At 46.6% G+C, this 12,809-nt stretch overlaps 1 protein-coding gene across 2 annotated transcripts; it reads right to left on the bottom strand.

The window, feature by feature from the left end:
* Positions 1–2,504: 2,504 nt before the first annotated feature.
* Positions 2,505–12,179, bottom strand: LOC149450382 (E3 ubiquitin-protein ligase TRIM39-like). 2 transcript variants are annotated; one of them, XM_089692074.1, is made up of 2 exons: positions 11,510–12,179; positions 2,505–6,261 (listed from the first exon to the last, which is right to left on the bottom strand). In XM_089692074.1, exons 1-2 carry the CDS (start codon positions 12,177–12,179, stop codon positions 5,333–5,335), a joined length of 1,599 nt encoding a protein of 532 aa, XP_089548200.1. In that variant the 3' UTR covers positions 2,505–5,332. The 2 variants fall into 2 exon arrangements, with proteins under 2 accessions (XP_089548200.1, XP_089548201.1); XM_089692075.1 differs by having other exon boundaries at positions 11,519–12,179.
* Positions 12,180–12,809: the final 630 nt, after the last annotated feature.

The raw sequence follows: 12,809 nt of genomic DNA, 5'->3' as shown, positions 1-12,809 counted from the left end.
GTTTAATACTTCTGTTGGAATACGCAACTATTGTGTGCAAAAATGTTCATTGTGTGACAATTGTATTGCTGAGCCTTGGTTCACACAATGAAGTGCAAGTGAATCACGAAGGAACTTCAACACACTCCTGTGCAATTCTCATGTGATTCAGTGCAATGCAATCTGAGTCCATTCATTATGCAAGAGTTCAAATCGCACCACATCGCACCAAAGACGTGAATGCAGTGATTTTGGAACTGCAGTGCCACCAGATTGTATGTTTGTTTTGTACCATACAATCTGGTGCAGGCAAATGCACTGCGTTTCCAACCTGCATTTGAGGGTGTCATTAAGAATGCACTGACACCCACTGCGGATTGCAAGGGCAGTGGGATTTAAATGCGGTACGTGAAACGCACACAGATTGCAGGTTTTCTGCACCACATTCTAGTGTGAGCCTAAACTGGATGAATTCATTTCTGAAAGCTAGTATAAAAAAACAAAAAGGTAAAAACTAATACAGAAAATCAATTTGGACCAACTTGATTTTTAACTGATTATTCACTTTGAAAAACTTGCTGATAATTGTAGCAATTAAGTCCACGTGACTTGAAGGTTTCTTATAAAAACTGGAAAAACTATTTGAAGTGACTTAATATGTTTAAGTATTCAACTTACAAACGTGTTTATAATGCCAGGAATGAAGTTGGCGGTAAATAAAAATGCATTCATTTCTAGCAGAAAGGCGAATGACCTCCATGCAATGTAGTTTGTTGCTTCCCCTTCATTTCACCAGACACTGTCGTCACTTAAAAAGCTCAACTCAAACTGTTGTGTTCATTTTTTTTTCTTGAGCCAAAACATTTGTTTTTAGAGCGTACCGACCTCTGGATTATGTATGAATAAGTTCACCAGAAGAGGTCCCAGGACAGAGCCTTGGGTACCCCACTTACCTCTCCAGACCAGTCTGGGTACATGGTACTTATGACCATCCCCAGAGTTTCCTCCCCCATTTACATCGGGGTCCCCCTGCTTACATCAGGGTCCCCAGAGCCCCCCCCCTTTCTTCCATCAGGATCCACTCCCCAGGTTTGGAGGGGTGAGCTCTGCCCCCTCCTCTAAATGCTGCACTCTCCCAGCACATAGACCGATTCCAGGTCACCTGATTGCTGCAATAACCTCTAATAGGCTATCACAGTGATCAGTCCTTGTGAAGCCCGCCCCCGTGTTTTCTCCCTGTGAAACATTTTATCTCTCTCTCTCCTTGCAGAGAGAAAAAAAACTGTAAATAATATTATTTTTAAAAAATATATAATTTTAAAAAATACAAAAAAATCAAACCTAGATCAAGGTTTAGTCTCGGTCAGTGCCAGGGTTAGTGTTTGGGTCAGGGTCAGTATTTTTTGAGCACATTTTTTTTTAAATCAGTGTCAGTGTCAGTTAGTGTCGGTGTGTTTTATGTAGGATAAAAAAATCAGAATGCGCACTGTTGATTCTAGGCTGTACTACGGGTACAAACACAACTAACATACACACATGTGGTATCGCTGCGATCGTCAGGAGCAGGAGAATTTATTTTGGGTTGTTCTTTGGTGATAGGTTATGGCAGCAGCAGGAAATATACAGCTAAATTTAAAAAAAAAGTATTATTTTGGGCCAGTTTTCCTTCCATAAAAATGAAAAAATCAGGAGATATCCGTTACCATTTACCATCAAATGAAAGCGCAAATTCTCCTGAAAAAAATCACAGTATAATCCACCTGGATGCACAAAGTAGTAGTGATGATATGTACGGTTTCACTAACACATGTCAAAGTTAGAAAATTGTGCTTAGGCATTAACATTTGTTTTACACTTAGATGCAAAGGAGTTTATCGAGCAAGCAGAAGCTAGAAGCTGATTGGCTCCCATGCACAGCTGCACCAGATTCTGAGTGCTCCAGTTTTCATAAATCCTCCCCTCCCCCATGTGTTCCAATGACACCTATCTAACCCCAGGTTCACACCTAAGTGTTTTGTGCAGAATTTTGCAAAAATGCACAGCAGTCCATTTAACATGATTTCCTATGGGACAGATTCACATCTGTATTTTAACCCGGTGCATTTTTTGGAAAGGATCAGGGACATTTTTACGTTGTGTTTTTGGTTCTACAGACTTCAATGGGAACGTTGCAGAAAAACATGTATTGCGTTTTTTGCGTTTTGCATTTTAAATCTGCCTAGCAACAAGAAAAACCGAAACAAAAACACAAAATGCATCAAAAACGTGGCAAAAATGCAAAACGCAATGCAGAAACACATCAAACGCAACCTGCATAGGTGTGACCCTAGACTAAGAGGGGGATTCCTCTGACCTCGGAGAGATTTCCTTGTGTCTCTGTGAACAAGAAATGAAAATATGTGAAAACAAAACTGAGCGAGGTTCTAACCCTTCCCTACTCTATCAAAACTAAAAAAAAAGGAAGGCTTTAGATACATTGTAACCAAAGCCTGAAAATGAACGCTTCAAAATACTAAACCGAACACTTCAAGGATTAAAACTTTATTGAAACATGAAAGATGAAAGTTGGACAATAAAATGTACAATAAAATGTCAGCACACAATAATCAAATCCCAGAACATAAAATGGCACAAAAATAGAGACAAGAGAAAATGCATAAAAGTGGAATCTAAAACCTTAAAATGCATGGAATATATAAAACAACACATATAAAAGGGTAAAATGACTTCTCAGTAGAATTCCACAGAGACAACCAACAGGTGGATTTTGCTTTTTTTACCACCCGATGCATTTTTTTCTCTTGGCTGCATTAGTTTTCTTTTTTTAGGCTTTTCCCCTCTGTTTTCACTTGGTGATCTGGTCAGCAGGGCTGGGACAAGGGGTGGGTGCGGGGGCGGCATCTGCCCTGGGCACTGTGATATCATGTGAGGTGGGGGGGGCACCAAAAGAAGGTTGGGGTGGAATTTGTGCAAGTAGGGGATTTTTTTTTTTGGGGGGGATTTGTGCTAGCAGGGATGATTGGGGGGATTTGTGCGAGGAGGGGAAAGTTGGGAGGATTTGTGTTAGGATGGGGGATTGTGGAGAATGTTTGCTGGGAGGGAGGATTTAGAGTGGGGGGAGAGGAATTGTGCTCAGAAGTCAAAATTTGAGGTGAGGGGCAGAGGATTTGTACTAGGCGGGGGGAATTTTTTTAAGGGGGGGTGGATTTGTGCTGGGGGCATATGAGGAATGAGTGGATTAGAGATGTGGGGTTGGGGGGGAGCAAATATGTGTGCTGGGAAGGGGATTTCAGCAAGGAGCAGATTTGTACTGGGAGGAGGGGAATGCTTAGGGGATAAGCAGGCAGATTAGTCCATTTTTTTGTGGGGGAGGGGATTTTTGCTAACACATAATGCTCATACATCTTGGGGGGGGGGCACAATTCAGCATGTTCAACCTGGGCTCTAGATGATCTTGTCCCGGCACTGCTGGTCAGTAACACCTCCTGTATTTGATTGCTCCCACTCTGGAGGAAGGAGCACAGGGGGCAGCTTCGGACAGCAGCATTATCTGTCTGGGGGGAGGGGAGTATTAAATGGACTAGCAGATTTAAATACACTAACAAAATGAAGCCAAACTCCAAGTAGTTACACCGAACATGCTTTCCCTCTTAGGACAAAGTTTTTACATAAATAAAAGCTGAGTATTGTAATCACCCCTGTCATTGGCAGATGGTTTGTCTCATCCCTGTAACCGCTATATCTGGAAGAGAGCTTGTTCCTATGAAAAACAACAGACATACTGGCAGGATCACCAGATAAAAATAGAGGAAAGAAAGCCTAAAAAATAAAACTAATGCAGCCGTCACATCTAAGAATTGGTAAGCTGCAATATAACAAATGTCTCCCTTTGGGTTTAATACGGCTTTGAGGTACAGAATGTCCTTCCCTTATAACCACTTTACAGAATAAAATATTTTCACCTTTCTAGATGACTTATTTATAACAGTGAATAACCATCCAGCATAATCTCTGCTGTTCAGCAGTCAGACGGGTAAAAGGGCCATAAAACTGACTCAGGATTAAATCTTCACAGGGGTTGTAAACCCTTACCTATACCCAGTGCAGTGACTGGCCTCAGGAGATACACAGAGAGGAAACAAATCCTCCTACATAAGTTGTACCTGTGTATCTGCAGCCTTCTCTTCTCTACATCTGTTCAAAGTGCAGAATTTATACAGCTTGTCCAAAAGTTCAGAAAACAGGGGGCGGGAGCTAAAGTTACATAACCCCCAACCCAGGGGCGTATTTTCCACGAGGCAAACAAGGCGTTTGCCTAGGGTGGCACTTTTTAGGGGGGTGGCGCTGTGCCCCCCCTTCCAACGGAAGGGACACTAAGTATAGGGGCGGGCAGGGGGCTGCTGTGTCTTACCTGGCTCCGGTCCCAGTCCCACAACTATCCAGTCCAGGAAGCGCTGCTCCTTCATTCTCTCCGGCCGCTCCCTCACTCGATGTACGCGCTGCCGCTCGGCTCCGCCTCCTCGCCGGTGATTAGGCGGCAGAACTGTAGCTCAGGAAAGGCACACAGGCAGCCAGTCACCTGTGAGGAGGTTGAGACAAGCGGCCCCGCAAACATCGAGTGAGGGAGCACCCGGAGTGAATGAAGCAGGACAGCTGACCGCCCGGTAAGTGTACCGTGCTGATGGCGCTGCTGCAACCAGGTACAGTGGGGCAAAAAAGTCTTTAGTCAGCCACCAATTGTGCAAGTTCTCTCACTTAGAAAGATGAGAGAGGCCTGCAATTGGCATCATAGGTAGACCTCAACTATGAGAGACAAAATGAGAAAACAAATCCAGACAATCACATTGGCTGATTTGGAAAGAATTGGGGGCCCCATGAGTTGTCAGTCCGCCCCTGCATGTGCGATTTCTGAGCAGTGCGGTCTGGTTCAGGTGCGGATTACAGGCTATTGACTTCTATGGGAACCGATTCTAAACCTGATCTGAACCGCTGAACAACTACTGTGCCAATTAGCTGTGAATCCTGAGCTTCAATCCGCACCGCACATGTGTGAACCAGCTCTTTATTGGGTCACATCAGGCAGACCCGTATACTACACAGCTGATGGTAGATCTAAAGGTTATTGTACAATCAGATTGTATAGTGTGTGGTCAGCCTAATGCTAAATAACCCCCCCCCCCAAATCTTGCCTTGTTGGGTGTGGAAGTGATGGAGGACACTCTCCTCGGCTGAGATCTACCAGATCTACCGATTGAAGAAATATATGATCTCTACAAACGGTGTCATCCTATGAACCAGATTCACATTTCTCAGCAGATTTCACCAGATTCAGGTCAGATTTCCTGTCATATGATCATTTTACACGTCTCCTGACCCCCCCAGAAATCTTTATACGACCTTCTATTACATACAACCCGGCATGGAGGGGCTCAGTGAAGGTGGTGGTGAAGGTGTGGAGGTGTCTGATCGGGTCACACAGATCATAAAAGGACAGCTGCCCGGCCTCATAATCCACATAGATCCTGACTCTATCAGGGGGGGTATCGGGAGATATGGGGATTGGTTTATTATCATGTAATAGATAACACTCACTGTTATACTTCCACAATCCCCAGGACTTGTTATTATATCCAATCCCTGACTGCTCTCCTCCCCTCTCTATACTGGGATAACACATCCCGACTATGCACTCTTCTCCCTCACTGACATCCACTTCCCAGTAATGTCGCCCCGAGGAAAAACTCCGACTGCTTAATACCTGGACCCAGTACTGAAATCTCTCTGGTGTTTCTGGACGATTCTGCTTTGTATCTGACCAGGATGCAGTTTTCATGTCATCTGATATCTGTAGATTATTATGAGCTGTGTTCACATCCAGTAATAAGTCTGAAGCTTCCTGTATATTGAAGCATACATTTCCCCCTTTTATCATATCAGATATCCCTGTGTGTAATGTGTGTGAGATTTCAGCCCCATCCAGATCCCCTCCATCATGGAGGAGTCTATCATGTCTCTCTCTGTCCTCATCATCTCCCTCCTCAGTATCACACAAGTCCCCTGTGTCTGATTCCTGGAGGACAGTCAGGGGGTCGGTCATGTTACACAGCTCCTCAATGTCCCCCATCTTCCTGGACAGATCCTTCTTCTTTATCTCCAGTTGATGGATCATCTCAGACAATGGACATGAAAGCCGCTCTTCCTGGCTGGCGATCTCCCTCAGGACTCTCTTCTCCAGGTCCTCCAGTTGTCTCCTGAGCTCTATGAACAGGGCAGTGACTCTCTCTGTTAGGATGAGAGAAGGAGAAGAAGCGCCTCTAAGTGCAGCATAACACTTTAAAGAAGATGAGAAGTAGGAACCCTCCCATGTATGAGGTACAAGTAATGCATGAAATAAAGTGGTGTGGTGTAACATGGGACAGGAGGGGGTTGTCATCGGTGTCACTGAGCTGTCATCGGTAACAATGTGTCAGCGTTCCGCTGGAGCAGCGTGGTGGCTGGAGGGGGACAGCTGTGGAGCCGGCCGGCGTGCACGTCCTCCTCAAAGCCGGGTGAAACGCACGCTGGAACGCAGTGACGACGTGGGCGTGATGACGTCAGTTACCCAAGGTGCACTGTGACGCGTTTCGGAGCATGCGCTGGCCTGGAGAGGCGGAAGTGCGCCCCTTTATCAAGCCGGGGGAAGTGGGAGTCCGATAGTTGTATATATACGGAGTTAATCCTCAGAGGGGCTGATTGGCAATTAATTAACCAATTGTTTCAGCAATAATGTGATTCTACCATTGTTGTAAGGTGACACTGTGTGGTTAAAAGAGTACGGGAAGAGAATTAAAATTGTAAATGGATGAAAAAATAAGAAGTTATTAATAATGAAAATAAAATGGTATGGGAAAAAATGAAACAGAGGAAAATGAAAAAATGGAAAACATAGGAAATGAAAAGAAAAGAAAAAGGAAAAAAGACATTTGGTTATCAATATTTATAAAATGTGAATAAAAATAGAAATGGTCAAAATGAAAAATAATAATGTGAAACTCAATATCGGGTGCACGGCTCCTTCCAGCAAGTACCTCCATTCCTCCAACGCTGCCTTGATGGCCAGGAGTTCTCGGTCCCCTATGTCATAGTTCCTTTCTGCAGAAGACAGTTTCCTGGAGAAAAATGCCACGGGATGCATCAATTCCTTGATGCCCTTCCTTTGGGAAAGCACAGCCCCAACCGCGTTTTCGGATGCATCCACCTCCAAGATGTAGGGTAGTGAAGAATCAGGATGGCTCAATACTGGGGCCTCGGTGAATAACCTCTTTAGGGACTCAAAGGCTTCTTGCGCCTCAGGTGTCCACTTGAAACGCATTACTTGTTTGGTAAGTTGCGTCATAGGGGATACCAGGCCTGAAAAATTCCTAATGAATTTCCGGTAAAAGTTGGCAAAGCCAATGAACCGCTGAACCCCCTTTTTATCCAACGGCACCGGCCATTCCAGAACTGCGGAGATCTTCTGGGGATCCATCGCTATTCCAGTAGTAGAAATAACTAGGCCTAAGAAGGGAATACTGTGCTGCTCAAAACTGCATTTTTCCGCCTTTGCATATAAACCATGCAAACGGAGCCTTTCCAGCACTTCCCTGACGTGACCCCTATGCTCCTCCAGAGATGCAGAAAAAATTAAAATATCATCAAGATAGATGACCACAAAGATATCCAAGAAGTCCCTGAACACATCGTTAATGAAGTGCTGGAAGGTGGCGGGGGCGTTACACAGACCAAAGGGCATTACCAGGTACTCGAAGTGCCCGAACCTAGTACGGAAGGCAGTCTTCCACTCCTCTCCCTCCCGAATACGGACCAGATTGTAAGCCCCCCTCAAATCCAACTTAGTAAAAATGGATGCAGTCTTGAGTCGCTGAAAAAGTTCTGGTACTAAAGGAAGTGGGTAACGGTTTTTCACCGTGATCTTGTTAAACTCCCTATAGTCCACACAGGGCCTTAAGGATTTATCCTTCTTCTCAACAAAAAAAATACCCGCCCCGGCCGGGGATGTGGAGGGGCATATGAACCCCTTCTGGAGATTTTCCTCAATATATTCTTTTAGTACCCCCAATTATTTTTCTGACAAAGGAAAGATCCGCCCGAAAGGTACCTCAGATCCCGGGAGCAGATCGATCGGACAGTCGTAGGCCCTATGCGGGGGAAGATTGTCAGCTCCCCGCCTACTAAATAGGACAAGGTATTGATGGTAAACTCAAGGGACGAGTCGTGTCAGCTCTATGTTAGTATCTACGCAGAATAGTGTGCGTGGGGCCTCCGGCTCAGGTGGACAACAATGCTCTTGGCAGTATGGAGAGCTGAACCGGAGGGTACCGGCTTTCCAATTAATCTGGGAGTCGTTATTTTGCAGCCACGGAAGCCCCAGAATATTTGGAAACAGAGGGGAGGAATTCTCGATGAGTCTCTAATATAGTTATACAGAGAGGTGGGGTCTCCCGGTCCACCACCCCAGACTTAATCCGAGACCCATCGGCTAGGAAAATATTAAACCCACATTCCTTAACCTGTAAGGGAATCTGGAATCGAGCCGCGAAGTCCAGATCCACAAAACAGCTACAGGCCCTGGAATCAATGATCGCTGTTGCCGTCACGACCCTTACGGGGAGCTGGAATGAAATGGGTACCGCTAAATAATTGACATTGTGACTGGCTGTAGTAGGTGTGGCAGAGTAAACAGAAGTGCACTTACCAGCCTTCACCAGACAGGAACGTACCATGTGGCCCGCTTCCCCACAGTAGAGGCACAGGTTGTTGCGGTGGCGTCTCTGACGCTCCTCAGGTGTTAGGGAGGGACGAGCTAGCCCGACTTGCATTGGTTCAGGTGTACCCAGAGGTTCTCTATTGCGATTCCCAGTAGGGCTACTGACTGGTCCTGGAGCATGGGGTAACATCCAAGCAGGCCTCAGGCCCTGACCTGACCTCTCCATCCTGCGCTCCCGCAAGCGTCGGTCGATCTGGATAGCCAGGGTCATGAGCTCTTCTAGTGTCGCTGGTATGCCTACCCTGGCTAATTCGTCTTTCAGGGACTCAGACAGGCCTATGCGGAACTGGTTGCGCAAGGCCGCGTCGTTCCATAGCATGTCTCCCATCCAATGCCTGAACTCACCCGCATATTCCTCCGCAGGCCTACGACCTTGCCTGAGAGACTGAAGGGCCGATTCGGCTGATGCTGCTCGTTCGGGGTCATCATATAGGAGGGCCATCGCTTCAAAAAATGCTGACACAGATTCCAGCTGAGGTGGCTGCTGGATCTCCAATAGTTGATGAGCCCATTCTTGGGGTTCGTCCAGTAGCAGGGAAATGATGAACCCCACCTTCACGGTTTCTGTAGCGAATGTTCGCGGCTGTAGCCTAAAGTACAACAGGCAGGCATTACGGAATGCTCTGAACTTGGTGCGATTCCCACTGAATCGCTCTGGGACAGGAACATGAGGTTCTGGCATAGGTGTAGGTGCTGCTGGTCTGGCCGGGGTTCCGGGAGTACCACTGGCCGGAGCTGAGGGACTAGGATCTTGGGGGGCCGAAATAGCGGTAGTTTGAGTCTGGATCCGACCGTCCAGGTGATTATAGCCCTCCTCCAGCGCCGTTACCGCCTGAGTAAGAGCCGCCAGGTGCTGGCACATACTTTCCAGGGGAGATGGTCCTCTTCCAGGTTCCACCATTTGTGGCCGTTTGGTACTGTTATAAACCGCCTGGCAGAGTCTCTAGCAGCCCACCGCACGGACGCCCTCAGGGCGCGGGGTCTAAGTCCCAGCCTGCTGTTCACCAGGGCCCCTGATGGTGGGGATGGACTTGGTGCAGACTGGAACCAGGTCGCGACCCCCGAGTGCGTCCTGCGGTGGTAGAGAGTACTGACAGGGGAGTGCAGGAACAGAATTTAATTGGAAAAGGCAGACAGATACACTGGTCTGATCCGAGCCCGATCAATGGATGGATGGTCGGGTCAGGCATAGTCAGGCAAGCCAGGGGTTAAGCAGGAAAAGAGCAGGATCAGGAACAAGCAGAGGTTGGCAACGGAGTATACAGCAACACAGAATCAGGAACAGGATACAGACCAAACGGCAACTTGACATACCTGTTCCTATGTTTAAATAGCCCGCCTCCCGCTGTCATTGGTGCCAGGCGCGCGTCCGCGATCCCGAGTGCGCATGCGCGAACCCCGCCGCTGCCATGCGCGCCCAGGTCCTACCGCCCGCGGGGTAGTGAGTGTTGGTGTTCTGCGCACGCGCCGCCCGACGCGATGCCGCAGAACACCCGTATCCTGACAGGTAAGGGGTAGAAAAATAGATGTGTGTGTCATCAGCATAGAGATGGTACTTAAAGCCATGGGAGTTTATCAAGTGACCAAGGGAGGAGGTGTAGATGGAGAAGAGAAGGGGTCCAAAGACAGAACCTTGAGGGACCCTTACAGAAAGAGGGAGTGAGGAGGAGGAGGCCGCTTTATATAGGTAACACTGAAGGAGCGCTGCGATAGGTAGGAGGAGAACCAGGAGAAAGCAGAGTCTCTGAGACCAAGAGAGTGGAGTTTTTTTAGGAGGAGGGGATGGTCAACCGTATCAAAAGCCACAGAGAGGTCAAGTAGTACGTACGGGGTAGTGGTCATTGGTTGGGATGAGTACGGAGTAGTGGCCATTGGTTTTAGCAGTTAGTAGATCATTAGTGAGTTTTAGTAGGGCGGTTTCAATGGAGTGTAGTGAGTGAAAGCCGGACTGTAAAGGGTCAAGAAGGTTGTTGTCGGTGAGGTGGGAGCTCAGGCGATTGTAGACTAAGTGTTCTAGGAGTTTAGAGGTAAATGGCAGCAGGGAGATGGGTCTTAGGTTGTTCAGGTTGGTGGAGTCCAGGGAGGGCTTTTTAAGTATGGGAGTGATGTGCGCATGCTTTAGAGGGGAGGGGAAGGCACCAGTAGAGAGGGAAAGATTGAAGATGTGAGTGATGGAGCATAGGATGGAAGAAGAGGGTGACCGAAGGAGTTGTGAGGGGACAGGATCCAGGGAGCAGGTAGTGAGACGGGCTTCTGAGAAAACCTTAGTGACCTCTTCGGTAGTAGCAAGGTCAAAAGAGATAAGTTTTGAGGGAGGTTTAGTATAAGGTATGCTAACTGGGATGGATGTCTGTGCAGTGGCGATGCCCCTACGAATTGCATCAATCTTGTTTTTGAAATGATTTGCAATCTCATGAGCAGTGAGTGAGGTACTGGGTGGGGGTGGAGGTGGAGCAAGTAGAGCGTTAAAAGTAGAGAAGAGACGATGAGGACTGGATGACAAGGTATTAATAAGGTAATAATAATATATATAAATGTAGGTTCGGGGAATGGAATTAATTATTTATGAAGCAGCGGGGGGATGATGCATAGATATGATCACGATGTTGTGGTAGGGGGACCATATATTCTGGGACGGAGTTGGGAAAATTCAAAAACTGCAAAAAATAATAATTAGAAAAATTAGAATATAAATACAAAATTATAAATCAAAAATTGTTAGACCTGTTAGACCAGCTGATTTTTCTTGTACTTTTCCCTTATGTTCCTGCAGACTCTGGACTCTTTTCTCCGTCTTCTCTGTCTCTATCATCAGTTTCTGCAGAACGTTTCTCAGTTTCTGTTTCTTCTTCTCAGAAGCCTCATCCAGAGTCTCCACCTTGTGTCTCTGGTGTTCTCCATCCAGCCTGCAGGACACACAGATACAGGCGGCATCTACAGCACAGTAATATTTAAGAAGCTCCCTATGGATGGCGCATTTTCTGTTCTCCATGGAAGTGGTGGGGTCAGTTAGGACATGTTCTGGTGACTTGCTGTGGATTCTCAGGTGATTATCACACAGAGAAGCTTCACACATCAGACAGGATCTAACAGCGGGTACAGGAGAGTGAATGCAGTAAGTACACAAGATTCCAGTCTTCTTCTCATCTGGCTGAGTAGACCGGAAGGTCTCCACTATGTTACGTAGTGCTATGTTCCTGTGCAATGCAGGCCGATCCTGGAACTCTTCTCTGCACTGAGGACAGGAATAACCTCCAGACCCCTCCTGTGTATCCAACGATCGATCAATACAGACCCGGCAGAAGTTGTGACCACATCTCAGGTTTACAGGATCGGTATAAATGTTCAGACAGATGGAACAGTCCAGCTCCTCTCTCAGATCAGCAGACGCCATCGCTGACAGCAGAAGAGAGAAATGAAAGTGAAAGTCTCCGACACGGAAAATCTAAAGGTCGTCTCACATTTCTCAGCACAGGGCGGGGCTGAGCTGGTGTTGTAGTTTTATCTTCAGGAAGTTTGTGGATAAAGCAAATGTTTATAAATTAAAGGGATATATTCCGACATTTGTGAACTGATCTGTTTTTTTTATACGTCATTTTGATTATAAATAGTAAATTGTATCTGCAGACAAGACATAAAACTGGGTTATATACCGCAGCGTGAAATGCTATTGGCAGGTTTCTGTTTGTTGTATTTTGTGGTTAAGGCTGAGTTCACACACAAACGCACAGGAATCGCTGCATTTCCCCACCACATAGCAATCCCACTGTGTTCATGCCATCTGCTGCAGGTGTCAACTAAAAGTTAACAACGCCCCGAAAGCAGGTGGCAGAACATATTGCATTTGCTTGAATCAGATCAGATCGCATGAGTATGAACATCCTTCCGATCCAAATCCAGCGTGGTAAAAAAAAGGTGCCTGCACTTCTCCATGTGGATGCGGTGTGATATGAGCCATACAAAATGATGGACTCAAATTGCCCCGCACAGAATGGCATGTGATTTGCACAGGAATGTGGTGCGA

The sequence above is a fragment of the Staurois parvus genome, unplaced genomic scaffold (assembly GCF_062004578.1).
Source record: "Staurois parvus isolate SC_StPar_1 unplaced genomic scaffold, SC_StPar_1.0 ptg000575l, whole genome shotgun sequence".
In the NCBI taxonomy this organism is placed as follows: domain Eukaryota; kingdom Metazoa; phylum Chordata; class Amphibia; order Anura; family Ranidae; genus Staurois; species Staurois parvus.
The sequence above is the reverse complement of the archived record's forward strand: the minus strand, read 5'-3'. Positions and strand labels throughout refer to the sequence as shown.